This window comes from Suncus etruscus, chromosome 9 (genome assembly GCF_024139225.1).
Source record: "Suncus etruscus isolate mSunEtr1 chromosome 9, mSunEtr1.pri.cur, whole genome shotgun sequence".
Taxonomy (NCBI): Eukaryota; Metazoa; Chordata; class Mammalia; order Eulipotyphla; family Soricidae; genus Suncus; species Suncus etruscus.
Genome location: NC_064856.1, coordinates 105,387,440 through 105,415,251, shown reverse-complemented (window position 1 = coordinate 105,415,251; position 27,812 = coordinate 105,387,440). Strand labels below are relative to the sequence as shown.

The 27,812-nt window shown below is 55.1% G+C and overlaps 3 protein-coding genes across 4 annotated transcripts in view; 1 reads left to right on the top strand and 2 right to left on the bottom strand.

Moving 5' to 3' along the window:
* Positions 1 to 1,050: 1,050 nt before the first annotated feature.
* FEN1 (flap structure-specific endonuclease 1) lies at positions 1,051 to 6,338 on the bottom strand. Its single transcript, XM_049779718.1, has 2 exons — positions 6,252 to 6,338; positions 1,051 to 2,258 (listed from the first exon to the last, which is right to left on the bottom strand). Exon 2 carries the CDS (start codon positions 2,243 to 2,245, stop codon positions 1,103 to 1,105), a length of 1,143 nt encoding a protein of 380 aa, XP_049635675.1. The 5' UTR covers positions 2,246 to 2,258; positions 6,252 to 6,338; the 3' UTR covers positions 1,051 to 1,102.
* Positions 6,339 to 6,664: 326 nt separating this feature from the next.
* On the top strand, positions 6,665 to 10,177 carry TMEM258 (transmembrane protein 258). The gene is made up of 4 exons (XM_049779942.1): positions 6,665 to 6,839; positions 8,682 to 8,791; positions 9,393 to 9,529; positions 10,064 to 10,177. The coding sequence occupies exons 1-3, from the start codon at positions 6,729 to 6,731 to the stop codon at positions 9,517 to 9,519; spliced, it is 348 nt and encodes a 115-aa protein (XP_049635899.1). The 5' UTR covers positions 6,665 to 6,728; the 3' UTR covers positions 9,520 to 9,529; positions 10,064 to 10,177.
* Positions 10,178 to 11,888: 1,711 nt separating this feature from the next.
* The window catches only part of MYRF (myelin regulatory factor), a 32,302-nt gene continuing 16,378 nt past the window's right edge, over positions 11,889 to 27,812 (bottom strand). Inside the window, exons 6-27 of one of the 2 annotated variants that reach the window (XM_049779577.1) lie at positions 27,328 to 27,578; positions 27,115 to 27,238; positions 25,704 to 25,899; positions 24,690 to 24,766; positions 24,337 to 24,447; positions 23,743 to 23,833; positions 23,311 to 23,511; positions 22,538 to 22,649; positions 22,058 to 22,167; positions 21,186 to 21,346; positions 21,018 to 21,090; positions 19,813 to 19,901; positions 19,610 to 19,678; positions 19,227 to 19,307; positions 18,978 to 19,066; positions 18,675 to 18,842; positions 18,276 to 18,521; positions 15,032 to 15,119; positions 14,805 to 14,879; positions 14,567 to 14,672; positions 13,004 to 13,078; positions 11,889 to 12,860 (exon numbers count right to left, since the gene is read on the bottom strand). In XM_049779577.1, the coding sequence (XP_049635534.1) occupies positions 12,780 to 12,860; positions 13,004 to 13,078; positions 14,567 to 14,672; positions 14,805 to 14,879; positions 15,032 to 15,119; positions 18,276 to 18,521; positions 18,675 to 18,842; positions 18,978 to 19,066; positions 19,227 to 19,307; positions 19,610 to 19,678; positions 19,813 to 19,901; positions 21,018 to 21,090; positions 21,186 to 21,346; positions 22,058 to 22,167; positions 22,538 to 22,649; positions 23,311 to 23,511; positions 23,743 to 23,833; positions 24,337 to 24,447; positions 24,690 to 24,766; positions 25,704 to 25,899; positions 27,115 to 27,238; positions 27,328 to 27,578 (2,674 nt within the window). In that variant the 3' untranslated portion in view covers positions 11,889 to 12,779. The remainder of the gene's footprint in view (positions 12,861 to 13,003; positions 13,079 to 14,566; positions 14,673 to 14,804; positions 14,880 to 15,031; positions 15,120 to 18,275; positions 18,522 to 18,674; positions 18,843 to 18,977; positions 19,067 to 19,226; positions 19,308 to 19,609; positions 19,679 to 19,812; positions 19,902 to 21,017; positions 21,091 to 21,185; positions 21,347 to 22,057; positions 22,168 to 22,537; positions 22,650 to 23,310; positions 23,512 to 23,742; positions 23,834 to 24,336; positions 24,448 to 24,689; positions 24,767 to 25,703; positions 25,900 to 27,114; positions 27,239 to 27,327; positions 27,579 to 27,812) is intronic. The other variant, XM_049779578.1, reaches the window with a different exon arrangement.

The window sequence follows — 27,812 nt, the reverse complement described above, 5'->3', positions numbered from 1 at the left end:
CCAACACCTGAACTCAGTTTGACTTGACTCCAAAAGTCGTAAGAACACCTTTATCACCTAGTGCGCCTCTGGAAAAAAAAAAACACTCATTTTTTGTTTGTTTGGGGGTTATAGAGTAGTACTTAGGACATACTCCTGGCTCTGAACTCTGGAATTTCTCCTGGAGGCACTGGGACACCATATAGGATACCAAGGACCAAACCCTGGTCAGCCACGTGCAAGGCGAGAGCCCTACTTGTTATCCTTTATCTCCGGCCCCAACTATTTTGTTTTGTTTTGTGGCCACACATGGTGATGTTCAGGGCTTGTTTACTCCTGGCAGTGCTTCAGTGAAAATAAAAAATACTTTGATAAAGACCCAAATTCACATTTCAGCCCCCTGTGGAGCCAGTGTCTGAACACCCAACTCCAGGAAGCCCAGCTTTCCCTGTCTCAGTTCTCAGCAGTTCTTCCTCTGGCTACTGTCCAAGCCAGGCCAGGGTGCAAGCAGAGAGCAGAGGGCACTGCGAGTCCATCTACACCTTTGGATCCACCAGCACCTTTGTCAAGAAATCCCTAAATCAGGGCCCGGAGAGATAGCACAGCGGCATTTGCCTTGCAAACAGCCGATCCAGGACCAAAGGTGGTTGGTTCAAATCCCGGTGTCCCATATGGTCCCCCGTGCCTGCCAGGAGCTATTTCTGAGCAGACAGCCAGGAGTAACCCCTGAGCACTGCCGGGTGTGGCCCAAAAACCAAAAAAAAAAAAAAAAAAGAAATCCCTAAATCAATCTTCCAGGAAACTTCACCGCAGCTCCTGCTCCCTGAGCTGCCCTCTTATACAACTAGTTATCAAGAAGATGTAGTACCCGCTAAACTGCACGAGCTAAACTGTTTGAGCCTGAAATCCTTATTTTCCTGAGCTAAAAAAAAAACAAAAACAAAAACAAAAAAAACATGTCTATAGCCTAATGGCCACAAGACCAAATCAAAAGGAAGAGCACAGTTGAGAGAGGGCATGAGGGCAGCAACACGAATCCCACCCAACCCTACAGACGTCTCTGGTGCGAGTTATTTGTGTGAGTGGGGGGGGGGGGGGAAGAGTGTGCCACAAGGAAAACCGTTTATTTTCCCCGCTTGAACTTCCCGGCTGCCCCAGGTTTGCCCTTCTTCTTGGCCGCCCCCTTGGGCTCGGGCGCCTTGCGCTTGGCGGAGGAGAGTGAGCCGGTGACCTTGAAGAAGTCATCGAGGCGACCCTGGGTGCTGCCCTGGCGGCACTTGCTCAGCCGCCGGACACCGCTGCGGATGCGCTCCTCGGAGAACTGCTTCTCCCCGCACATGAATTTGACCAGCTCCTCCTCGTCGGGCTCACCCCACTTAAGCTCCACCGACTCGGGGTCCAGCACCTCGGGCTCCAGGAAGAGCTGCTGGGCCTCCTTATGCAGCCAGTTCTCCGGCACGGCGTACTTGCTGGGGTCCAGCCGCCGCACAATCTCCTCGATGCTCTTGTGCTTCTGGATGAGGTCCACGGCCCGCTTGGGCCCGATGCCGCGGATGCTCTCGCAGTAGTCGCTGCCCAGCAGGATGCAGAGGTCGACAAACTGCTGCTGGGTCAGGCCCAGGTCCTGCAGGATGCGGCCCAGGTGGAACTCCTGGATGGGCAGCTTCTTGGCCTCGCTGGCCGTCAGGTGCCGCATGAGCACAGGGCTGCCGAAGGTCAGGCAGTCCATGTCCTCGGTGGCAGCGGCGTAGACTTTGCCGGCCTTCACCAGGGCAGCGCAGCTGGCTTCGGCCTCGCTGGGGGCGTCGAGGTACGGGATGCCCATGAGGCCCAGCAGGTGCTTGCACTCGTCGTTGTGCTGCGGGGTGACCTTGACCAGCCGCTTGGTAAACTTCTCCACCTGGTCCTCGGCGCCGGCCGCCTGGGCCTGCTGCAGCTGCCTCTCTGCCTCAGCCCGCCGCTCGCTGCGCTTGGCCAGCTCGCCCGACTTGAGCTGCGGCGGCTTGCCATCGAACACGTACACGGGCTTGATGCCGTTCTCCATCATGCGGATGGTGCGGTAGAACATGCCCATCAAGTGGCTGGTGGTCTCGCCCTCCTCGTTCTGCAGCACGTCCCCGCCCTGGCGCACGGCGATCAGGAACTGGTAGATGCTCATGGACGCGTCGATGGCCACCTTGCGGCCGAAGTAGCTCTTGATATCATTCTCGCGGATGGCGCCAGGCGCCACGTCGGCGATCAGCTTGGCCAGGCCCTGGATTCCCATAGCTGTGGAGGAGCTGCTTAGAAAAGAGAGACAGACAAAGAGAAAAGAAAGACAAATAAGAACAGGAAGAGGCTGGAGCGATAGCACCGCAGTAGGGCATTGGCCTTGCAAGCAGCCTACCTGGGACCTTCCTGGGTTTGAACCCCAGCATCCCATGTTCCTCTGAGCCTGCCAGGAGTAACCTCTAAGCCCCGCTGGGTGTGACCAAGAAACAAAACAACAATAATAATAATAAAAAAAAAAATAGGGAAAATCTTGGAGGCAGCAAAAGCCGGGATTGAAGATGGTTATCTCTCTCTCTTTTTTTCTTTTTGGTTTTTGGGCCACACCCGGCGGTGCTCAGGGGTTACTCCTAGCTGTCTGCTCAGAAATAGCTCCTGGCAGGCATGGGGGACCATGTGGGACACCGGGATTCGAACCAACCATCTTAGGTCCTGGATCGGCTGCTTGCAAGGCAAACACCGCTGTGCTATCTCTCCGGGCCCTCAAGATGGTTAACTCTTTTTTTTTTTTTTTTGGTTTTTGGGCCACACCTGGCAGTGCTCAAGGGTTACTCCTGACTGTCTGCTCAGAAATAGCTCCCGGCAGGCACGGGGGACCATATGGGACACCGGGATTCGAACCAACCACCTTAGGTCCTAGATCAGCTGCTTGCGAGGCAAACACCGCTGTGCTATCTCTCCGGGCCCGATGGTTAACTCTTATCCACTTTATAGATGCTGTTGGCTCAACACTTTGACCATAATACAAACACAAAGTGGGCCAGCCAGGGTCGGAGGCTCACAGGACGCAGAGGCCAGCTGGCAACTCACTTAGTGAGCGAGACTCCATGAGTGTCTGGAGCGGAAATCGGAACTAAGAGGAACACTGACAGCGTTTTTTGGGGCTGCGACTGTTTAAGGCCCAAGAGACCTCTGAACATCAGCGTGACTCACCTACAACCCGACACAGGCATACGGGCAGCCGCAAAGAGGTTAAATGTGCATATGTGAAATGACATGCCAGGCTGGTGATGTCCAAGCTATTCTTCCTCTACCTCTCTGAGCCAGGGACTGGGTTTTCCCAATCAAATAATTCTTCTTATCAACACTTTTGTTTTGTTTTGGTTTGGTTTTGGGTCACACCTGGCAGCACTCAGGGGTTACTCCTGGCTCTGTGCTCAGAAATCGCTCCTGGCAGGCAGGGGGACCACATGGGATGCTGGGGATTGATTGATCCCGGATCAGCAGTGTGTAAGGCAAACGCCCTACCACTGTGCTATCTCTCCGACCTCATTCACCCGCATTTTTTAAAATCATACCCGCTCCCCAACACACACACACACACACACACACACACACACACACACACACACACACACGAACGTGCTCATTCACTGAGCCACAACTGGCCCTTGAGCGGTTTTCAATTTCCTTCCTGTGTGAAAATAAAGTGAACGCTGTTTAACTGATGTGGCTTCCACCCACCAGTACACAGGTGTAAAAGGGCTGAAAGACACATTTCCAGTTCGGAGCTTCTTAAACTTTGTCTTTTGGGGGGTGGGGGCTTTTTTGGGTCACACTCGGTGGCACTCAGGTTAAATCACTCCTGGCAGGCTCAGGGATCCCAAAGATTGGACTTGGGTCTGGGTCAGCAGCATGCAAGACAAATGCCCTAACAGCTTTGCTATCATTTGGAACCACTTTGTACATTTTGTTTGTTGGTTGGTTGGTTTTTGGTTTCTGGGCCACACCTGGCTGTGCTCTCAGAAATCGCTCCTGGCTTGGGGGACCATATGAGATGCCAGAGATCGAACCTGGTCCGTCCTGGGTCAGTCGCATGCAAGGCAAACGCCCTACCACTGCACTATCGCTCTGGCCCCTGTCCATATCTTTTCTGAGAAGTTTATCTGCGACTCCAGGTATCCAGATGTCTAAGATATAGACACAAGCACCGAGCAATGGGTGACTCTGCTAAGTGCATAGGGTTCACCTCTAGCACTGTGTGGTCCCCCAGACTATTGCCTAGGACAGAATAAAAAATAGTGCCCCAGCACCACCAAGGATGCCCCCCTCCAGAAAACCCAAATAAGTAGATATACAAATAAAACCTTCACTCACAATAAATCAAGTAAAAAGCTTCTTTTTTGCTTTTGGAACCAGACCCAGTAATGTTGGGGGGTACTCTTGACTCTGTGCTCAGCAATACCTGCTGTGCTGGGGATTAAGCCCATTGGTTCAATGAGCTCTCTCAGGCCCAAATGTCAAGTGTCTAAAAAAATGTTTGTAGGGCGGAGAGATAGCACAGCGATATTTGCCTTGCAAGCAGCCGATCCAGGACCTAAGGTGGTTGGTTCGAATCCCGGTGTCCCATATGGTCCCCGTGCCTGCCAGGAGCTGTTTCTGAGCAGACAGCCAGGACTAACCCCTGAGCACCGCCGGGTGTGGCCCAAAAACCGAAAAAAAATAAGTTTGTAGGGTTGGAGATATATATAGCAGGTAAGGTGTTTATTTTGCATGTGGACAATCCAGGTTGGATCCCTGGCATCCCAGATGGTACCCTGAGGAAGAACTTCCAAGAGTAGCTCTTGAGTACAGAGCCAGAAACAACCCCTGAGCACCACTGTGTGTGATCAAAAGAAAGAAGAAGAAAAAATCTGGTGTTGTTGAGGTACTTTGCAAATTTGGGGATCCCCACCACAGGCCACAGTGAGGTAAGGAGGCTTCATTTAAGTGGTGGGAGGTCACATAATCAACTAAAAGGCCCTGAGAGACATAATCTACCCCCAAAAATTCTGACTCCAGGTCGACATCCTCTCCTGCTGACCAGAATTCCCTTACAAGTCTGAAATCTGTACCCCATGGAGCCATTTGAGGCAAAAGAAAAAAAACAACAACATTTTTCTTGTTGTTTTGTTTTGGGGCCTCATCTGGCGATGCTCAGGGGTTACTCCTGGCAGGCTCAGGGGACCATATGGGATACCTGGGATCAAACCTGGGTCCATCCTGGGTCAGCAGCATGTCAGGCAAGTGCCCTACCACTGTACTATCACTCCGGCCCCTCAACATTTTTCTTTTTTTCTTTTTTCAACATTTTTCTTATTCATTCTCTCTACATGCTATGTCCCAATCCTATGGTGAATTGACTAAAAGAGAAGGTCAAACTCTAAAACACTGATATTGACCCAAATCAACCCCCTAGAGAACCTGCTCAGCTGGGAGCAGCACATCCCGCCCTACCTTTGTTTTTGCTCCTGCACAGTCTGGAAAGGGCAGCTGCCCTGCTCACTACCATCAGCCAGGGCCCAGGCCTCCCCCAACAAAGTATTTTCCAGGGGGGCCAGTTTCCAAACCTCAAGTCCAAAGCACCCTCATGATTTTAGCACCCGCCCACTAAAACCTGTTTGCATTAAAAAGGGCCCCGTTTTGGGGCACAGCAGTTGGGTGTTTTCCTTGCATGCAGGACTGTGGTTTGAATCCCGGCATCCCATATGCACCCTCCCCTCCAAAGAAAGTGCCCCATTTTCTTTAAAAAAAAATTTTTTTTTTATCAGTAGGGCTGGATCCACAATGCAGCCGGGCAAGGCGTTTGCCTTGCAGGTGGCTGACCCGGGTTCGATTCCCCCCTTTTTCCCAGCACCCTTCTGAGCATAGCCAGGAGTGATCCCTGAGTATAGCCGGGCAGGACCCCCAAACTAATAAAAAGTAAACAAAAACAAGGGCCGGAGAGATGGAATGGAGGTAGGTGTTTGCCTTGCACGCAGAAGATCGGTGGTTCGAATCCCGGCATCCCATATGGTCCCCCGAGCCTGTCAGGCAAGATTTCTGAGTGCAGAGCCAGGAGGAACCCCTGAGTGGCGCTGGGTGTAACCCCCCAAACAAAAGTAAACAAAAACAAATATTTCCCGCCACTGATCGACCCCCTAAAGCCGGAACCCAGATCCGAGGCCTGAAAAGCCCCTGGCGCGGCCTTCCCCCAGGCCACACGGGCCTCGTCGTGGTCATCAGGCGCGTCCCCGGAGTCTCACCTGGCTTCTGGTTTCGCGGGGTCACGACAGCAGAAGCGGGGTCCAAGATTCCCTGGAACAGCGCCCCGAACCTGCGCTCAGAGCAGCAATTCCCGCGCTGTGCCTTCAGAAGCCCGCGCTCGTGTCACATGACCCGGAGCCGCGCACGGCCTCCTGGGAATTGTAGTTCAGGAAAACCGGCCCATCAGGGTAAATGGCCGCGCACAGCCTCCTGGGAATTGTAGTTCAGACCTAGGCTCCACGGGCCTCTTCTCTCGCCAAGACCCTGGGCGCGCACAGCCGTCTGGGAATTGTAGTCCATATCCCAAGTTCCCTGGGCCTCTTCTCTCGTATAGAATCTTCCTATCAGGATGAATGGACTCTCTCTAAGATACTTGCTCTAAGATTAACCCCAAATCTCCCCCATGACTCTTGATCCAAGCTCTTGAGTCCCAATTCCCGCTACTCCCCAAGAACTCTAGTACTACAAGTCCCAGAATGCACCTCTTCAAAGGTTCACTTCCTCTTCCGACTGCCAGAGCAGTGGCTCTTGCCGACGTGTTCCTCGGTGGTGGCGGAGTCGTGGTTTCCCCTGTGCCAGGCAAAATGGTGAGAGGGTTGCAGGGAGGAAGGGATGTGGCTGTGAGGATTCCTAGGTTCCTGTTCCACACCCCCTTTTATTTAGCAGAGGGTTTAGACGCCTTAGATGTAGGGGGCTCCTAGAACCTGCTTGGACTGAGGGGCGGGGAAGGGGAACCCCTACTTTGGACTCAGGCTGGGGTGTCTACACCATCCCCCTGGCTTCTCCTCTCGCCATTGATTAGGGGCAGGGGGATAGGGCTGCGTTCTGGCTCCCTTCCATACCTCTTCAGGCTGGTACCTGCGACCACTCTGATTTCACAGTGGAGTGCACTTGTCCCCACCCCACCCCTCTGCCCAATTCCTATGCATCTTGCAGGGCCCCAGGATAAGGGCCCCTCATCGCAGAAGCACTACCAACGGTCACACACACTGGGCCCTTTGCTCCTGGTGGGCCCCCAGCCACTGTGCACACTGGCCACGTCCCGTGCAGCCCTTTGTTATAGGTCATGTCAACTTCTAGTGACCCCCTCTGACGTGCTGCAGGCGGGGTGGCTTGCTTATTCATCTTTGTCTTTCCCCCACCCCATCGGGCCCCTTGAATGGCCTCGATTGTCTCGATATCTTTCAGTTGGGGAGCATCCGTGTCCATGAAACTGAATATCTGTGTCTCTTGGAACAATGGGGCCAGTTGACTTCCCTTGAGTTGTTATGTTCTGGGACGCAGAAGCGGTGGCTGGCTGGGGGACAATGGGTGCTCACACGGGTCCAGAACTTTTTCTCAGGCATGATCTCATCCTCCTCTCCATCACCTTGAGCAGGAAACAAGCAGTGATTGAGTAACCCCAGCCCCCAGTCCCTTAGGTCACGCACTCCCTTCCCCCACGACCCCAACCCCTGCTTTCCAGATAGCAATGTCACCCCCAGTTCCTGACGATCCTCAGCTGTGCCAGAGTTGTACCTATGCCTGGTCTTTGGCCTGTGGATCCTGAGATTCCAGGATACAGAATTAGAAATTGAACTTTGAGAATCCCCAAGCCCAGACTCTGCGACTTGAAGTTGCTGTCTGCAAATAGGGCTCCATAAAACTTAAAATCGGGAAATGAGAGATAGGACAGTGGGCAAGGAATTTGTCTTGCATTTAGTCCCTGGCACTTCATAGGTTTCCCCAAATCCTGCCAGAATTGAGCCCTGAGCACAGAGCCAGGGTAAGCCATGAGCACCTTTGGTGTGGCCCACAAATAAACAAATGAACAAATAACACCCCTAAAATTCTAAGCAAGTATTTTCTCTGAGTGGTATCTTATTCTCTCTCTCTCTCTCTCTCTCTCTCTCTCTCTCTCTCTCTCTCTCTCTCTCTCTTTCTCTCTCTCTTTCTCTCTCTCTCTCTCTCTCTCTCTCACCCACCTTCTGGTGTTTTTATTTTTACTTTTGTCATGTTTTGTTTTTGGGTCACACCGGGTGCCACTTAGGAGTGACTCCCAGCTCTGTGCTCCGAAATCACTCCTGGCAGGCTCAGGGACTATATGGGATGCCGAGAATTGAACCCACGTCGGCCCTGTGCAAAGCAAGTGCCCTACCCACTGTGCTATCGCTCTGGCCTCCCACCCTCTGTTTTTAACCAGGAGACTTAGCTGTACTCTTGTGTCACACTGAAAACAACTAAGTACCGCCTAACTTTCAGAGAGAACTATCAGACTTATCACTTACAAATATGACTCGGTGTCAGTTCTGAAGGGTTTTCATGCCCCCACTCCCATCAACATGTGGCAGTCACAGTAGCGTCAGACTCCTCAAAGATCCCACAGCCACTCCCTCCTAGCCCCCACCCCAGACAGTCTTTCTTGGTGCCAATTATGTGTCCACCCCTAGGAGCTCGAGGCCATGAGCAGATACACCAGCCCGGTGAACCCCGCCGTCTTCCCCCATCTGACCGTGGTGCTGCTGGCCATCGGCATGTTCTTCACTGCCTGGTTCTTCGTGTATCCTCCCCGGCCAGAACTGATGAGGTGGGGGACGGGGTGGCGGTGGGGAACAGGCCTGGGATGTGCCAGTTTTCTGGACCTGGGTCTGGAGTTTAGCACAGTCCAGAAGATGTCCTGGCTCAGCCTATGGCCTATTTTTCCTGCTTCAGCTGAGACCGTTTGAGGTTCAAATTCCCAAGACAGTAACCAGAGACGCTGGCTGGATGGGAAGATGGGTTTAGGGGGACTGACATGGGGTGAGAATACAACAGGAAGGATGTTTGCCTTGCATGTAGCTGACTGGGTTCAATCCCTAGTACTACAAATGGTCCCCCCGAACACCTCCAGCAGTGATTCCTGAGTGCAGAGCCAGGAAGAACCCCCTGAGCAATACAGGGTGTGACCCCCAGACAAAACAAGTTCAGTAGGAAGCCTGATTTGGAAAGTGCCATGAAGATAAGGGATGCTTGACTATCCAGAGAGCTGAAGGCTCGATCCAGCTTTGTTCTGAGGCAGGAGGCTCCTGCCCTCTGGGTCCCCTTCCTAGCAGAGCCCCAGAAGGCAGCTCTGCTCAGAACCGCCCAGCCTATCCCCGAAGTCCTCCTTAACCACCCGCCAGATATGAGGTCACCTCCACCAAGTACACGCGGGACATCTATAAGGAGCTGCTTATCTCTTTGGTGGCCTCCCTCTTTATGGGCTTCGGCGTCCTCTTCCTGCTGCTCTGGGTCGGCATCTATGTATGAGCTCCCATGGGTAAGAGCTGGGATCTTTGGGGGTCACAGAGAAACCTCTGATGCGCTGCCCCAGGAGCTGCCCTTGGGAACCAAGACAGACTCAGTGGCCCTGCCCTGATCTAGACCAAGCCAAAGGCGCTTCTGCCCAGAGCCTTCCTGACTGGGAACAGTTTCAGGGATGTCCATTTGTTCTTACAAGTCACACAGCGATGAAGGGGTCAGTTGGGGGCTGGCAAGGGGTTTCGCAACAGTCCTGACTGACTGAGTGGTTTTCAGTATGAACTTCTAGCCTTAGGGAGACTGTTTGGAGGGCTAGGGGAACTCCAAGTCTTCTGGAAGCAGGAACCCCAGCTTCAATCTGGAGCATGCCCCCAATAATGCAGAGGGAGGGAAGCCTCTTTTGAAAACCCAAATCCCCAAGGTCATGGATCAGTCGTCACAGTGCATGGCTGACTCACCCAGCAGGCCTCAAAGAAGGGGGGCACTGGTGGCCCTAAAGAAGTGGGGAGGGGCAGCTATACCAGCCTCACGTTGGCACCCTCTCTCCCTGCAGGTTCCTACCTGGAGCTGTGCTGAAGCCCTGCATTTTTTTGTAAATTAATTTTTGTACTGTTATCGGGAATTTCCTATGTGCTGTTCACAATAAAGGTATATGAACTATTTCAAATGGTGTCCGTTGAGGAACGGGGCCTCAGACCAGGCCACAACCCCATTTCCGGCTTCTGCCCTTCTAATGGTTCTCACTGTGTCCCATAGGGTTAGGTGCTAGCCTCCTACTCTTCCTCGTAGGTGGGGTCTACAACGGAGTTTTCTTGTTTTGTTTTGTTTTTTTTTTCTTTGGTTTTTTGGGCCATGCCTGACATGCTCAGGGCTTACTCCTGGCTCTACACTCAGGAATCACTCCTGGAAGTGCTCAAGGAACCTGTGGGATGCCGGAGTCGAACCTGGGTCATCCGCCTGCAGGGCAAGAGCCCTCCATGCTGTGCTATCACTTTGACCCCCTAGTCAAAGACTGATTCCCAGTCTTATCTGGGAATCTACCCCAGGCCGATCCCCTGCCCATCCTGGGGATATCCCACTAAGGGCAGGGACCTCAGCATTTCTCCTAAGGTGCCATGTTAAGCCCAGGAGAGGCAGCAAGAAGGGGGCTGGGGTTGCAGAGGATAAGTGCAAAACATCCCTTGGACCCAGGGACCGGAATTCCCACTAGGCCTCGCCCCACAGACAGCCCACGACTCACAACAACAGCAGCAGCACCCCAAGAAGTGCTGGGGACACAGGCTCGGATACAAAGCAGTATTATACATTTATTTATATACGGGGATTTCCTTCCGCAGAACAGAACCATAGGGGTGGGGGTGCGAGCCTTGCCTGCTGCACAGGCGGGGGCCAGCACCTGATAAATATGAGTTGCTGAGGACAGGAAGTGGGGGTTACCTGGGGCTGGGGGTTGCTCCAGACACATGGATAGGCTTGGGGAGGGCACGTGAGCTGGGGAGCTGTGTACGGAGACCCTATATACAGCTTGAAGCTTGGTGGAGATTAGCCCAGTGGCTACAGAAATAAACGCCAAAGAGGAAGGATGGGCCGCAGGGACCCCACAGGGGATAGAGCCAGAACACCACACATATACACCAGTGGCAGGTAGGCCCGCCCCCTCCCTCAAGCCCTCTGACCTTTGGGGGCTTAAGGGGACTTTGGTCCAAGGTTGACCCTCCCTCTCCTGGAGCAGCTTGGAGCCCCAGTGTGGCCCCCATCCCTTGCTCTGTGGACCCCATTCCTTGGCAGGGAAACAGCCAGCTGCTCGCCAGACTGGGGTGGGAGCGTCACTTTGGGCTACAGGGGGCCCAGTGGAGAGTCACTTTCCAGTTAAGGACTGACTGAAGGCCCCAAGCTGAAAGTCCCAGAAATCTCAGTCCAGGGTCCAGGCCATATTAAAGCATCCCGGACACGCATGCAGAAACCAAGTACTTCCTGTGCCTGAAAGACTGGGGGCAGGGGGGGGGGGGAGTCACTCTGGGGCATGTGGGGGCCCTCACCAGTCCCCCAATTCCCTTGGTGTTTGCCTAGCCCGAGGATAAGTGCTTGGAGATCCTGGGCAGAAGGTGGCCTGAAGGTGGTTGGCTTCCAATCCCTTCCACTTAGTGGCGTCTGTCCGTTTGTCCATCCGTCCATCCATCTATCCATTCCTTCAGGCTGAGAGATAGGAGAGGAGTCGGGCATGGCTTCCACAAATGGGGAAAGACTCACTGGCCAATCTGTGCCCCCCTTCCTGAGCCCATGGCAGACATGGCCACACGCGTCCATACTCCTTCCAGAAGCCTGTAAGTTTAGGCACCTGCAAAGACTGATGAGAGTTGACAAGAGACTTTCCCCCACACACATCCACACCAGAGAGAAGAGGACAGAGATGGGCCTGGGTAGAGAGGGGGGCCATCCGGGGGCCTGGCACCCCTGGACTTGGAAAATAAGGCCACCAGCATGTAAGTGTGATAGAGGCCAGCATCGTGGAGGTGATGAGCAGACGTATTTCTCCGGGGCCCTGCACGCCCCTCCCACTGTGAGGCTTTCCCTCCCTCTCCTCCCACTCCTGGCCTGGTTTAAGTGCATTTTAGTAATTACGTCATTAATAAGAGCCAAAGCTGTTTGCATCCACCCACCAGCCAAGAACCTCCCTCTCCCTGCCTTGCTGAGGTCCCGGCTCTGCTCAGGACAGTAGGGCCACGAGTCTCCACCAGCTCTGGATATTCTTGGACCCTTGGGTGCTCCCAGGCTCCTCGAGGTCCAATGATCCAAAGCTTACTTGGGTCCAACCACCCCTGCCCTGCCCTGCCTCAACCAGGCACTAACAGTTCATAAAGGCATTTGGGGCCTCCTGCACTCCGGGAGCTCATAGGAGCCAAAGAGGCCTCCGGGGCCTCCCTTAAAGCTTAGAAGTCCAGGTCCAGTGTAACAGTCAAGCCCTCTCCAGACCCCCAGGAGAGCACTCGGGTCTCTGAGATGCCATCCAAGGGATACCCCTGCTGTCCCTCGGATCTTCTCTCCAAAACAGGGGTGCTCCTGCTCTGCAGGGGGAGGACAGACAGTTGTAGGCTTCCAGGCACCCCTGTGGACAGAGGTAAAGGGGCATTGTGCCCCTATGTCTCGCTCCAGCAGCCTGTGGGGCTCTCCGGTGACTGTCCACGGCCCAGCGCCGAGCCTGATCAGTCCTTGGCAGGCTCCACTGTCCCGTGCTCGCATCCAGTGTGGAGGGGGCACCAGGACACAGCTCAGTCACAAAGGCGGTAGAAGTGGAAGTAGTAGTTGGAGACCGGCCGGCCTGAGGTCTCTGCACTGCAGTTGGCCAGTCCCTGAAGGGGGAGGAAGTGGGGGACACTCAGGTGCGTCTTCTGGGGTTACAGGACCAAGGCATACCCCCTGCTGGCCTTGCCTGCCTGTGCTCTGTGCTCCTTCCTCCCTCAGAATTGGGGTGGGGTGCAGACCCTGTACTCACCGGCAGTGCCACCTGGAAGTGGTAGGTGAATTCCCGGAAGGACAGGATGGTGACCAGCCACTCGTGAGAGGTGCCCTAGAGAGAGGAGAGTGGGTGAGGGCAGCACCTAGACCTCAGGGGATCCCCCCCACCCCCCGACCAGGCTCTGCAGTGCTCTGGGAGAGTGGAGCCAGGCGTGTGGCTGAGTTGGAGCGCCCACGCTGCCCCCTATTCCATAGCACCTCTGCAGACTCCTCTGAGTCCACCTCCCCCTCCCAGGGCCCCCCACTGTTCCGGGTACTTGGAGCATAGTCCAACCATGGCAGCTTCTGGCCCAGGGATGACTTGAGTTCCAGCCTCCCATGGGCTGCTGGCTCCAGGATCATCTCCAGGGCAGGTGTGTGCAGGCTAAGGGACTTCGCTTTCAGTGCTTCTCTCACTCCACGTCTCATAGTTTGTTTTGTTTGTTTGTTTTTTTTTTAGTTTGGGGGCCACACCTGGCGGCGCTCAGCGGTTACTCCTGGTTCTACGCTTAGAAATCACTCTTGGAAGCTTAAGGGACCATATGGGATGCCGGGAATAGAACCTGGGTCCGTCCAGGGGCGGCCGTGTGCAAGGCAAATGCCCTATCACTGTGCTATTGCTCCAGCCCCACATCTTATAGTTTTCCTGCTCTTCCACCTTCAGATGGAGCCCAGCTGGCAGGTGGGGTCTGTATCTGGCCGCCTTCCAGTGCAGGGCCTGGCACTGGAGGGGTCCTAGGAGCTATTTGCTAAAGAGCCAGTAGGAGAGGTAGTCTCAGGGCTGGGCCACATTCTTTGCATGTGGGAATCCTGAAACTACCTGAGTGCCTGAAGTTGTGCTCAGTACCATCAGTTTTGGGGTGATGTGGCTGTGGCAGGCTGGGCCTGAGGGGGCTGCAAACTCAAGCCCAGGCCAGGCCACTGAACCCCGACTTCCTTTTTCTCCCCCCAAGTCATCCTCTGCTCCTTTTTTCGTTTTTTAATTTTTGGGCCACACCTAACGGCACTTGGGCTCCTCCTGGCTCTGGCTCAGATATTCTCCTGGTAGTGTTCAGGGGTCCATATGGGGTGCCAGAGATCGAACCTGGGTCAGCCGCATGCAAGGCAAATGCCCTCCCTTCTGTACTATTACTCAGCCCCTATGCTTCCTTCTTTTTTGGGGGTGGGGGAGGTCACTCCCGGCAGCACTCAGGGGTTACTCCTGGCTCTGTGCTCAGAAATTGCTCCTGGCAGGCATGGGGTACCATATGGGATGCCGGGATTCGAACCACCGTCTGTCCTGGATCAGCTGTGCGCAAGGCAAATGCCCTACTGCTGTGCTATCTCTCCAACCCCCTCTGCTTCCTTCTTAACTAGACACTACTCTGGAGGTGTCCTGGGCCCAAGCATGCCCTCCCTGTCCTAGGCTCCCAAAACACCCCCACCCCCCAATCTGGCTTAAGTCCTTCCCAGCGACACCCCCCATATACTTCCCCTTGCTCAGGCCCCAAAGCACAGACTCCAGCTCCCTCTCCTTACCTATTACGACCCCCCCCCAGTCCCCACTTCCAGGTGTCCCTACCTGGGTGTCCTTGTAGGACTGGGGTTTCTGTGGCACATCCCCCTCTTCGCATGGCTGCTCTTCAGAGGCCAAACTGCACAGCACCACTGACACAGGCATCGAAGAGCTGGTGGGAAAGCCCAGTAAACAGGGAACAGGGTCTAATGTGTGGGGGTTCCTCTCTACTGCCACCCTCATCCCACTGTGACCACATGCTGCCAGGAGTCAAGGACGCATCCTGGTGGCCGCTCGCACTCACTTCATCTGCAGGGTCAGGGCGAGGTGCAGTGGGGTGTTGCCACTCACGGGGATGTGGTAGGTAACATTTCCGGGCCTGGAAGGGCAAAGGGGGCACCTCAAGTCAATGCCTCCCCATCCCTCCATCCCCCCTGCCAATGAAGGCTCAGCCCCTGGCATCAACACTCACATCTTCCCCCCAACCCCCGGGATCCTGGCCTAGGGGTGGTTGGAGGGATCGAGGCCCACCTGCAGGCGTCTCTTGGGGTGCAGTACTGGGAGGTGATGGGCATTGAATTCTCCAGCAGCTGGACGGAGGTCAGGGAGGGCACCTCGCCTGTGAAGAGAGGGACAGTTGGGACAGGGGTCATGGGGGACATCAATGCTGGGGGGGTGGTTAAGGAGAGATGTAGCCAGGTGTCTCCCCATTCAGTCACACCTTAGTTCGAGTAAGTTCCAGGTAACATAATAGCACAGTATTTTTTCTTGCAAAGTAGCTGAAGATGACAACTAGCTATAAGCCCAGCTATTTCCCCATCTTCCTCTTTCCCTTAAACCTTTTCCTGTGATATGTAAAAGATCATCTGGATCTTGCTTCACCCTGCCCCAATGGGTTCAATTTTGTACTGTTCTTGTTTTGTTTTGTTTTGTTTTTGTTTTTGTTTGGTTTTTGGGTCACACCCGGCAGCGCTCAGAGGTTACTCCTGGCTCTACTCTCAGAAATCACTCTTGGCAGGCTCGGGGGACCATATGGGGATGCCAGAATTCAAACCACCATCCTTCTGCATGCAAGGCAAATGCCCTACTTCCATGCTATCTCTCTGGCCCTTGTACTGGGTTGAATAAAGACCAGTTCGGGCTTTTGGCTCAGATAAGAGATACCACAAGGTGCAGACTGACTCCATGACTCTCCTGACTGGCTTGGTTTATTAATTCTTCACTGCTATCATGCTTCTTCAGACCCGTCCACCTGGGGTTAGAAATACTGTCATGGGGTGATCTCGCAACTCATGGGGTTTTATTTTACAAGTAGCCAACTGGTTCAGTATGACCAAATAAATAAAAGCACACACAAAAAAGTTATTGTTGTTACTGTTGTTTTGGTCCCATACTGGGCTGTGCTCAATGGTTACCCCTGGTGGGATGGGGTGGGAGGGGGGAAACCATATGGGATGCTGGGGATCAAACTTGGGTAAGAAAGGCTTGTGTGCAAGGCAAACTCCCTACCCTCTGTACTTGCTCCAGACCTTCAGATAAGATTTTGTTTTGTTTTGTTTGGGGGGCCATAACCTGCATTGCTCAGGGATTACACATGGTGGGCTCGGGGGACCATATGGGATGCTAGAGATTGAACTCAGGTTTGAACTCAAGGCAAACACCCTACTGGCTGTACTATTGCTCCAATCCCAGATAGGTTTTTATTGGGGGCCATAGCTGGCAATGCTTAGGTAGCACTGCTGGCTCCGTGCTCAGGGAATCTCTCCTGGCAGTGATGGAACCTGGGTCGGCCATGTGCAAAGTAAGCACTTACCACTGTGCTATCTTTCTATGCCCTCCAGATAATTCTAGAAAAGAATGTGGTTCCACTGGGGTCTTCGCCCACAGCCCTGAAGCAAGCCAACCCGATCGCTGAGCTCAGCCTCCTGAGCTGAGCAGAAGGCCCAGAGCCTCATCTGAGGAGGAGAAAAAGGACCCACTCGGAGGTGTCTGGTGCAGGGGCCACAGGCAGGAGCCTATAACCAAACTACCAGACTGAGGCTTCCCCACTTCCTGCTGTCCCACAGGGGCAGACACCCCAATACTGAGTAAGCCTGGGGCCAGAGGGACAAGACTGTGTCTTCTCAATTTACCAGCTATCCTGGTCACCTTAACTTCCTGCCCCTCAAAAATGGGGAACTGGGGCCCTGGCTTTATTGTTTGTTTCTTTGGCTTTTTTCTCTTCCTGGAGCTGGTACCTTTTAAGCTCTGTGTGACAAGTACCAGGCCCCCAAAGACCACAGTATCTGACCCCAGATATCAGACATAAACAGGACAGACAATACCCTTCCCACTTGTCTCCTTGCAGACTACTCTTACCCTTCAGAGACTAAGCACCAAGGTCACCTCCTCCAGTATGCCTTCTCTGATCACCCTTGCTTCAGCCCCTCAGTTTGGGCTGAGGACTTTCCCCAGCAACCAAACTGTCTGGGTGTTGCCTTCAAGCTTTATCCCCATTGTGATTTTTGCATCTGAGCCATATGAGTGATGGGAAACAGAGTCGGGTGATGGATATCTGGCTGTATCACCCCCAGAGCTCTGCACAGAGCCCAAAACACATCAGTGGGCAGGAAATGGCTGGTGGTAAGCACCAAGGTCATGAGTTTTCCCCAACACTCTCAACTTCAACTTCAGCAAACCACTGTTCCTAGGCTCCCCCTCTCTGACTCCAGAAAGCCATAGAGATGTCAGAGGAAACTTGAGGAGGCCAGAAACCAGCATAGAACCCAGAAGTCATTTGTCCCCCCATCTCAGTCTCCAAGGCCACATGTACCCCTATCTCATCAATCATTTCCAAGGTAGTCCCTGGCATTTCTTACAAACACCCAGTTTGAAAACCTACAATACTGACCCGGGACAGACCCAGGTTCGATCCCTGGCGTCCTATATGGTCCCCTGGGCCTGCAAGGAGCAATTTCTGAGGAGTAACCCCAAGTGCCGCTGGGTATGACCCAAAAACTGGAAGGAAGGAAGGAAGGAAGGAAGGAAGGAAGGAAGGAAGGAAGGAAGGAAGGAAGGAAGGAAGGAAGGAAGGAAGGAAGGAAGGAAGGAGGAAGGAAGGAAGGAAGGAAGGAAGGAAGGAAGGAAGGAAGGAAGGAAGGAAGGAAGGAAGGAAGGAAGGAAGGAAATGTATAATAAAGACCCAACATGCAACAGTACAGGTAGGGGTAGGGTGCTTGCCTTGCACATGGCTGACCCAGCTTGAATTCCCATCATCCCATCTGGTCCCCTGAAAATTGCCAGGAGTGATTTCTGAGTACAGAACCAGGAGTAACCCTGGAGTACTGATGTGTATGGCCCCCAAAGTCAAAAAAGACTCTCAAGACTGGAAAAGAGTGCGGGTACGTGTGAGGTGACCCACAGCTTCCTCCTCACCTAACCCTGGCAGAGTGGTGAGGTCGAAGCCCAGCTCCGTGGCCCCCAAGACTCCAGGATGGTCCCCCAGGTGCTACCTTTCCCTCTACACAGAAATATGAGTGGCTCTGGCCCAGTCTCAAACAGGCACAGACCAGAAAACTGGGGCTTCTAGAGAAATTATATCTAATGGGAGCAGGGCCTGAAATGATGTCACCTAAGGGCCCGCATCAACCAGGACACTTTTGTCTGTTACTGGCAACTTAATGAAAGGATGCTAGAGGAAATGACATTGGGCCCAGCGAGTATGGCTGACAGTCCAACACTGGGTGGGGACAGATCAGGTAGGGCTAGGCAGTGGAGGTGACGGCAGGGCTGATACCTGGTGGGAGTCCCGCTTGGGTAGGCTGAGTGGGGCTGGGCTGGGGGGCCCCTCTGCGGGTACGTCCATGGACATCAAGGCTGGGGCTGCTCTTGGCTTTGTTCTGCCCCCCAGGGAAGGGGAAGGCAGGGCTGGCCACAGGTTCCAGGCTCTTCGGGAACTTGGAGTGGCTGATGCCATTGGCTAAGAGGCCCCAGGACTTGGCTCTGATGTTGTTGACAGGCAATAAGGCTGCCTGACTGGGGGCTGTAGACAGACAGAACAAGACACAGGCTGAGAATGGGCGGGGGGAGATAGACTATCTCTGGCCCCCCATGAAAACCTTCCCACTGTTTCTCCAGGGAGCCATTCTGAGCTCTGGGGCTCTTCAGGAGCCCAGCCTACTCTCTACAGTCCTACCTGAGTGATTGGTAGAAGGGCTGGGGGTAGATTGGGGGCTGGAGCTAGGCTCCGTGGGGCTGGGAGAGGCCTTGGAGCAGCAGATCACTGGGCATGGATGGCTGGAACACAGGTCCAAGGTGCGGAGGAGGGCTGGGCCAGGACCCAAGCTGCTCAGGCTGGGGGTAACTGAGGAAGCCAGAGGCAAATGAGCAGACAAATAAGCAGGTGGGGGCAGTAGCGCCCCCTTCCCCAGCACACCAACATGCCCAGTCCCTCTACCACCACCACCATCCACCCACCCCCAGCTGCCAGGGTGCGTACCCAGTAGCAGAGCTGGCTGTGTGCCTGGTGGCCCGGAGGTCATGGGGGACTGCCGGAGCTGCGTGGTCCCGAAGTTCTGGCTGAGCCTGCTGGGGAAGCAGAGGCTGAGCTCAGAGGGGCTGATGGAAGGCCCAAGAGTCCCGGAGAAGCAGGAGGGCGAGGAGGCAGCGGACAGGGTGGGCAGGAAGAAGGGCAGCTAGAGCCAGAGGCAGGAGGGAGTGAAGTTCGGGGCCTGGCAGAGACACATACCACGGGCACGCGGCCTCACCGTCCCCAGGATGCTGGGGCCGGAGCAGGGCCAGAAGACAGGAAGTGGACACGGCAAAAGAGCTGAGACCGAGCAGAGAAAATGGGAGGTGGGTGCAGGAAAGAGAGAGAGAGAGAAAAGACACGGTCACAAACAGCTCCAGAGTTAGGGTGAGTGGGCAGATGGAACCCTTCCACCCCTCTCCCTATCCCCATCCATGTTACAGCCTGGGCCCCCCAAATTGACCCACTCTGAGACCCAGAGAACAGCAGGCCAGAGAAAAACTTCAGCATTGTGAGAAGCTGGTACATGCATCCCCTCACCATAGCAGGGAGACCCTGGAGTGAAGAACCCCTGTCCGAGGAGAGGCCCCCCCCAGACCTACCCGTCCATCTCCACCACATCCTCCTCAGAGCGAAGGCTCAGCACATACAGTGTAGACATGGATGCCACGCTGCAGCCAGAGGAGACCAAGTGAGAGTCGTGGCCATGGGGAGCAGGGGACCCCACTTCCCTTCGAGACCTCAGCCCCCTGATCCCAGGCGGCTCTGCCTCTTCCCCACGTCCCACTGGCCTGGAGACAGTCACCTGAAGGCCATAACCACCACCAGGGCGATGATGGTCCCCTGCAGGAAGCGCTGGCTGATGCAGGCCTGGTCCGGGACTACGGTCGAAGGCTGCGGACAATGAGAAATAGGGAGAGAGAAGAAAAAGACCCGCTTAGCCACATCCGTCCATCCATGCCTGTGTCCAAGTTACACTCAGTCTGAGGGGAGGAGGTGACAGGGTCTCTTCCAGCCCAGAATGTGATCACCAAGCTTAGAGAGGGGCAGGCTGGAAAGGGATGCACAGGGGATAGGGAACCACGGGCCCCCCCAATACACATGCAGGCACAAACATGTACCCACACGTGTTCACACAATACATGCATGTAAGTATGGTTGCATACATGCATTTGCACGCGTGTCCACACACAATGCATATTTGGACATGAGCACACACGTACAGACATAATGCGTGTATACAAACACAGGTGTATATACACACAAACATGCTCACAATGCACTTTTTCGTTCTCTTTTTTTGTTTTTAGGTCACACCCCGGTGACGCTCAGGGGTTACTCCTGGCTCTGTGCTCAGAAACTATTCCTGGGGCCCAGAAAGATAGCACAGTGGCGTTTGCCTTGCAAGTAGCCAATCCAGGACCAAAGGTGGTTGGCTCGAATCCAGGCGTCCCATATGGTTCCCCATGGCTGCCAGGAGCTATTTCTGAGCAGACAGTCAGGAGTAACCCTTGAGCACCGCCGGGTGTGACCCAAAAACCAAAATAATAATAATAATAATAATAATAATAATGGGGCCCGAAGAGATAGCACAGCGGCGTTTGCCTTGCAAGCAGCCAATCCAGGACCAAAGGTGGTTGGTTCAAATCCCGGCGTCCCATATGGTCCCCCGGGCCTGCCAGGAGCTATTTCTGAGCAGACAGCCAGGAGTAACCCCTGAGCACTGCCGGGTGTGGCCCAAAAACTAAAAAAAAAAAAAAAAAAAAAAAAACTATTCCTGGAATGCTTGGCAGACCATATGAGATGCCAGGATTTGAACTACCACCCGTCCTGGGTCAGCTGTGTGCAAGGCAAATGCCCTACTTCTGTATTATCTCTCTGGCCCCACCATGTACCTTTTCACACAAGAATTCACACATATAAACACACATGTAGACACGCAGCACACAAGCCCATATACAAATATACACACATACACTCCAACCTGCTCCCCATCCCGACTACCCTCACCTTGCTGGCCATCTTGGGAGGCCTCTTTTTGTGGGGGACGCTGCCCGCCCGGCTGAACTGGCTCCCTGCGTGACTATAACAAGAGGGACGGGGTGAGAGGTGCCCCAGGGAAGAGGCTCACCCCCTCCACACACACAACCCATCCTGGTTGTGCCACCTCACGCCCACCTGAAGGCGCCTGAGCTGCCGGTGGACTTGAGGCTGTCCAGGCGCCGCAGCTTGGCCAGCTTGTGGCTCCAGCGCTCCAGCTCGTCGATGCGCGTCTCCAGGTTGTCGGTGAGCTTGCACAGCTCCTTCACGGCGCCCACATTTTCCATGAAGATGCGTTCCTGCCAAGGCCATATTCAGGATCAGCCCCTGGGGAAAACCTGCCCCCAGTCTCTCCAATCTGGCCTCAGCCCCATGGCCACCTGGGCGGCTCTCCACCTGCAGTCTACGTTGTTTTGTTTTGTTTTTTAATTTGATTGATTGTTTTGGGGGCCACACTCAAGGGAGCTCAGGCGTTACTCCTCGCTCTGCACTCAGAAATCACCCCTGGCAGGCTGGGGGACCATATGGGATGCTGGGAATTGAAACGGGTCCCTTCCGGGTGGGCCACATGCAAGGCAAACGCCCTACCAGTGTGCTATCTCTCTGGCCCACAGTCCACCTTGGATCCCCCTGCCTGCCTTTCCTGGCTCAGAGCCCCTGGAGATCCCTCTGAGTTTGGACACAAACTCTGCTGTTTGTGTCTCCCCTTAAACCTGCATTAGTAAAAAACAAAAACAAAACAAACAAACAAAAAACCTGCATTAGTGCTGTACAGCTACTCCAGGCTGTTGGAGTGGGTCCCCAAACGTGCCTTTTCAGGGTTCCCTCTTTCCATCATACAGAGGGGCCCAGCTGCCCCTGCCCCGACACTGTCCTTCCCTGTGCTGTGCGGAAGGGGTGCAGGAGGCATCTCCCACCCTCTGCACGGCAGACCCCCTTCTCTATGTGGACTGCAGGCCTGGGCAGGCCACCCCTTGGGGGTTCCCTCCCATCCACCCAACCTCACAAACCTTGTTCACCACCAGGAAGTTCTCAATGGTCTTCCCATTGGCAAAAATGACATCACCGGAATCCTTTACAGCCTCAGGGAGAATCTCCTTCACCTCCTGTGCAATGACACCTGTGGGGGAAGAGGATAGTAAAGTGTGGGGTGAGAGGGAAGCCCTAACCCACAGCCCCTTCAAGGAAGAGAGGCTGTGTTCTGCTGGGTCCTGAAGCAGAACAAATGTTCCCAGAGCAAACACAGTTGGGAAAGAGAGGATCAAGACATGGGGAGCCCCAGATTGGCATGAACCCTGGCACCCCCATTTCTGATCTTCAATGTCAAGGCTGGAAGGTGATTTTCCAGGGGCAGAAGGAGTTCCTAGAAAGTGGACTTGGGGAGGGAAGGCCCAATTCCAGGAGGGAGAGGGTTCTTGGACAGACTTTCCCCAGGGCTGAAGTCACAGGGTTCCCAGCCCCCAGCCCGCATCCAAGCAGGCGATTCCTACCAGTCTCTGGCGAGGTGGCTTCGATGCCAGCGCTGGCAGCAAACTCAGGCTTGTATCTATAATGCACCAGCCGCATGCGCGAAATCCTCTTCAGCTGCTCGGTGGTGTCCACCTGTGTGGGAGCAGGGCCCACACTGAGCATTTCCCAGGGGCTGCACCCAGATGTGCAGAGAGGAGGGTCACCGCCTCCCAGTATTTTATATTTTTGTTTTGGGTCACACCTGGCCCTATGCTCAGAAATTGCTCTGGCAGGCTTTAGGGGGAGCCACCTGGGATGCCGACATTTGAATCACGGTTCTTCTGCATGCAAGGCAAATGCCCTACCTCTATTCTATCTCCTGCCTCCCAGGCCCTGAATTTGGGTTCTGAGAGCAGGTGGTCCAGCCTACTTCCCCTACAGCCAGGCCCTGTCATCTGACCCCGCCCCTCAAGGCCACACCCATCTAAAAGCCACGCCCAAACTCCATCACTCCATAAGCCACGCCCTTTATCATTTACACCCTTTAGGGCTCCGGCCCTACTAGCCACACCCCCTCTGTCCTTATCAGGCACACGCCTATATAGCCCTGCCCAAAACCGCGCCCATGTCAATTACACCCTCCTAAACCCCGCCCATGTCAGTTACACCCTCCTAAGCCACGCCCACGCCAATTACACCCTCCTAAACCCCGCCCACGCCAATTACACCCTCCTAAACCCCGCCCATGTCAGTTACACCCTCCTAAGCCACGCCCACAAATAGCCACGCCCCCTCGGCCCACCTGTTTCCCTACCTCCTGCACTTGTTCCTTGGCCCGCAGGTCCGAGGGATGCATGAGCGAACCCATGACCTTGACGTTGCCATGCACGACCAGGGCTTCGTCGGGTCGGTCCGTGTTGATGCCCACACGGCCATGATGGAAGACGGTATCGGGCATCTGCGCACGCTGCCACAGCACGTCGCTATCACTCTCAAACTGGCCTGGGTTGGAAGCCTAGCAGGAGTTGGGGTTGGATTAGTGGGGAGGCTGGAGGCCCTACTGCCTCGAACTTCCAGCCCCAGATCAAAGGATCCCAACTAGCCGAGCCCCTCCAAAACTGCGCTCCCAGCATGTTTGGGGGGGTGCTCGGAGGGTGTGTGGAGATACTGCAGTCTGGAGATGGGGTGTGGGGGCTCTAGCCCAGGGTCACAACACTCGAGCCCAGGAGCTGTTTTCTCCCCTCACCCGCACGATGATGCGCTCCGAGATCTGGGCAGCCAACGTGTAGTTCTGGTTCTGGGCGTGTGCCTGCAGTGCCACCACCAGCATAAAGTACCTAGGGGCGCACAGGGGTATCAGAGGCACCGGGGTCCTGCCCCTACTGCACCCTTCCCAGAGCCGCAGTCCACAGCCTTTCCCCATAGTCACAGGTCATGGTCCCCCACTGCAGCATCCTCAGAAGTGGGCTCCAGGGGGCCGGGCAGTGGCGCTAGAGGTAAGGTGCCTGCCTTGCCTGCGCTAGCCTTCAATGGACCGCAGTTCGATTCCCCGGCATCCCATATGGTCCCCCAAGCCAGGAGCAACTTCTGAGTGCATAGCCAGGAGTAACCCCTGAGCATCACCGGGTGTGGCCCAAAAACAAAACAAAAACAGAAAAAAAAAAAAAAAGAAGTGGGCTCCAAACACTGGGCACACACACAAAGGGAAGGTGTCCACTAGAGGGCAGGAGTAGCCCAGAACCCAGGAGAGAGCCAAGGGCCCTTTCTCAGGGGGAAGCCAGGCTCCTCTCTGCCCTGGGTCACTGCGCCCTAATGGTCCTGGGGACCCAATGGTTCTCACCTCTGGTCCGGGTTGGGTTTGCCCTTCTTCCTCATGTTGTTGGCGGTGGTCTCGCTGAAGTGCAGGCGCCCCACCGTCACTTTCGTGACCTGCTCAGGGGGCAGATTGACCCTGCAGAGGAGGTGGGGGCGCTCAGGCAAAGGGGGTGCAAGGGATGGAGGGCTGGGGTCTCGTCAGGAGTGTGTGGGGTTGGGGCGTTTTGGGCATTGACCTGGGCCCCTCGGCACCAAAGTCAGTCCTCTTTAGGTTTCACGCACACACGTTCCGTGTGCTTCACACATACGTACACATACATGTTTACACATGTGCGTACCATTGCACGCATGACCCACCTCATCCCATTCGGCACTCACGTGACAGGATTGAAGGGCCTCTTGCTGCGGTCTGACTGGGACTGCTCGATGTTGATGGATTGGTTCAAGGCCTCCAGCTGCAGGACAAACAGCAGCGGCATCTCAGGACCCAGCTCCCCAGCCGGCCACTGTCCTCCAGTGGCTCAGCCTGGGCCAATTCCTGATCCAGCTAGAGCCCATGGGGAAACTGAGGCACAACCTCCCCTTCAGCTCCTCCTTCACACCAGACCCATTGGCTTCTCTGACATACTCCCTACTTCCAAAGCTATTAGTGCCTGCCCTCCACAGACTGGCAGTCCCCACGTGCTCCCACCCTCTTCCCCACCTCTGGGCGCACTCTCCAGCCTGTCCCATAAATATTCACTCATATTCACTCACACACAGATCTCGTCCCCCATAGGCCTTTCCACACTCACGGCCCTCAAAACCCAACTAGAGCATAGGGGTTCAGGCAAAGACTGAATCAGGAACCTAAGCAAAAGTTTCATTTTCTTTTTTTTTCCTTTTTTTTTGGGGGGGGGGAGGGCCATACCCAGTGGCACTCCGGGTTACTCCTGGCCCTGCACTCAGAAATAACTCCTGGCAGGCTTGGGGGATCATATGAGATGCCGGGGATTGAACCCAGGTCTGAACCAGGTTGGCAGCGTTCAAGGCAAACACCCCACTGCTGTGTTATCACTCCAGCCCCTGAGCAAAGGTTCCATCAACCTCCACCAGGTAAGAGGAACCCCAGAATGAGCATATTGTGAGGTGAAAGCCAGTGGCCCAGGGCACTGCCCCCCCCCCAGAAAGAGTGACTAGGGGACCAAGTTTTCAGGGAGCCCATTTGGGGATGAGAAGCCGAGGCAGAGGGATCATGGCGAGGGTGCCACAGGTGTGGTCCCAGAGTCAACAAGGAAGCTTGGAGCACCCATAGGAGGGGAGCAGGAGCAGAGGAGATTTATGGGCTGCAGCCTGGTGCATTCATTCGGGTCACCCTGGGTTTCCTGCCCTCCACGCTGAGCGCCAACATGCCTTGACTCCGTGCAACTTCAGGTAGAAGCAGTCGAGGGGCTTCAGGCCTTCGGGCGTCTTCACATACTTGGGTTCTCCCAGCATGCCGATGTAGACTGTGACCTGGAAGTGGTTCTTCTTCTGGCACACGAAGGCGTCGTCGCCCACGGAAAAGTTGAAACCCTTGTCTGCATCCACACGGTAGGTGAGCATGGGCCTGGAGGTGCAGAAGGGGAAACTGAGTCTGCCGGGGGCATTGAGTGCTGGCCAGTCAACTCCTTCACCAATAGTCTTTTTTCTGGTCCCTCCCTGATGACGAGGCAGGCACACTGGATACCTGGGGTTGGGGGTTTGGGGGGGGTGTTGGCCGGCCCCTAGCCACACTTGGCTCCTTCCCAGGAAGCTGCCCCACGCCCCCGCCCGCACACAGGAGACGGGGTGAGAGGGGAACGTCTGGGGAACCTCAGTGTGGCCTGACAGCTGGTCACCATGGAAACGGTGGAACCAGGAGCCAGCTCTGCCCGGCCAGGCCCAGCCCAGCTCCTGCCCACCAGCTGCTGAAGCCCCCACATCTTCATTCCAACCCACTCTCTCCTGGGGGTATGGCAGAGAGGCGAATTCAGGGCTCCCTGAGTCCTCTCTGTCTCAGTTTACCCTGCTGTTTCCAGGAGAGTTTTTCAAGTCTGTGCTGTCAGGGTGAATTCTAGGTGGGAGGGAAATTCTAGGTGGCAGAAAAGGGGTTGTTAAGGTCCCCTATGTCTGTCCCTGGGTGTCTCAGAGCCTGCCTGGAGGAAGCGGAATGTTCTCAGTTGTCTCAGATGTCTCCAGCACAGACCAGAATCACCCCATCTCCTTGCTAGGGTTTGAGCCACTGGAAGTCTCAGGAACACCCAACGGGAGTCTGGCCACACCAGAGCTCCACAGTGAGGCATTTAGGGGTCACTCTCATGGGGCAGGACCTTCAGCCCCTCCCTTACTGTATGTAGATCACCCCAAGACCTTCTGGCTCTGAACCCCACAATGCTCAAGAAGCTTCAGCACACTGCTCACAGTCAGTCAATATATCTAGAGTGAAATCAGGGGAGCCTCACTATGCCCCCCGCCATGCTGGCCTTCATAGGGAGCAATCCCAGCATGCCCTGAACCAGGCAGAGGCTGGACGCTTGGCAGGGTTGGGAGGGCCGGCCTGGGACTGGTCCTGCAGTGCCCCACCTCTGGGCCCTCCCCCAGGACGGCTTCCTGCTACCTTCCAGGAATGTGGGAGAGGAGGTGGAGGGGGGCCAGAAAACACCCACTTCCCCTCCTTCCATGCCTGCCCAGCTGCCCTACAACACCCACTTCTTAAGAAGCCAGGGTGGGCAGCAAGAGCCCAGGTCCCCTTGATCCAGGAAACAGCCACAACTGTAGGGGTCCCAGGGCTGGGGACACTCACAACTCCTTGTAGTTGGCGTCACACAGCGTGGCCCACTTGTTCTGCTGGTGCGGCTGCCACTTGATGGACTGGTAGTTGGGGTCCAAGTAGGAGCCACTGAGACTGTCACTGTCCTGGAGGATCCCTATGGGGGGGGATGGACAAGCCCTACATGGACATGCACCTCCTGGGCCCCACTTGCCAAGAGGGAGCCTGCCTGCCCACCCGCTGTACCTGGGGAGGGTGCGCCTGGGGGGTGCCAAGGTGGTGTCTGGACTCGGGCAATGCTGAGAGGCAAGGAGCCAGGGCCTGGGGACAGTGGGCCCTGGGGGGCCCAGGGTGGGGATGGGGCTCGGTTGGGGTGCGGGGGTAGCGCAGTGACGGTCCCTGGCTCTTGCTTGATCATTCCATTCAGCATCTGGGCGTTGAGGGTGTTGGGGGGTGATTCCGAGTGTTTCCTCTTCTTGGAGGGGTGTGTAGGGAGCCTGGGGGAGCAGAGACGGGTACTGTAGGAAGGCTGAGCCCAGCCACACGCTCTGCCTCCTATTTGGCTTTGCCTCCTCCATCCCCCATTATCCCATTTCTTTGGTTTTTGGTTTGTTTTGTATGGGGACCACATCTGAGGATGTTCATAACTAATTTCTGGTTCTGCACTCAGGACTCACTGGGATGCTGAGGATCCAACTCCCACTATACTATCACTCTGACCCCTGACACCT

What these genes read in the sequence shown, in the direction of transcription:
- FEN1 (XM_049779718.1), bottom strand. Translation starts at nt 2,245, where the DNA reads ATGGGAATCCAGGGCCTGGCCAAGCTGATCGCCGACGTGGCGCCTGGC.
- TMEM258 (XM_049779942.1), top strand. Translation starts at nt 6,729, where the DNA reads ATGCACCTCTTCAAAGGTTCACTTCCTCTTCCGACTGCCAGAGCAGTG. An exon ending in CCCCTGTGCCAGGCAAAATG is followed by an intron (nt 6,840 to 8,681) that starts GTGAGAGGGTTG and finishes GTCCACCCCTAG; the next exon opens with GAGCTCGAGGCCATGAGCAG. An exon ending in TTCACTGCCTGGTTCTTCGT is followed by an intron (nt 8,792 to 9,392) that starts GTATCCTCCCCG and finishes ACCACCCGCCAG; the next exon opens with ATATGAGGTCACCTCCACCA.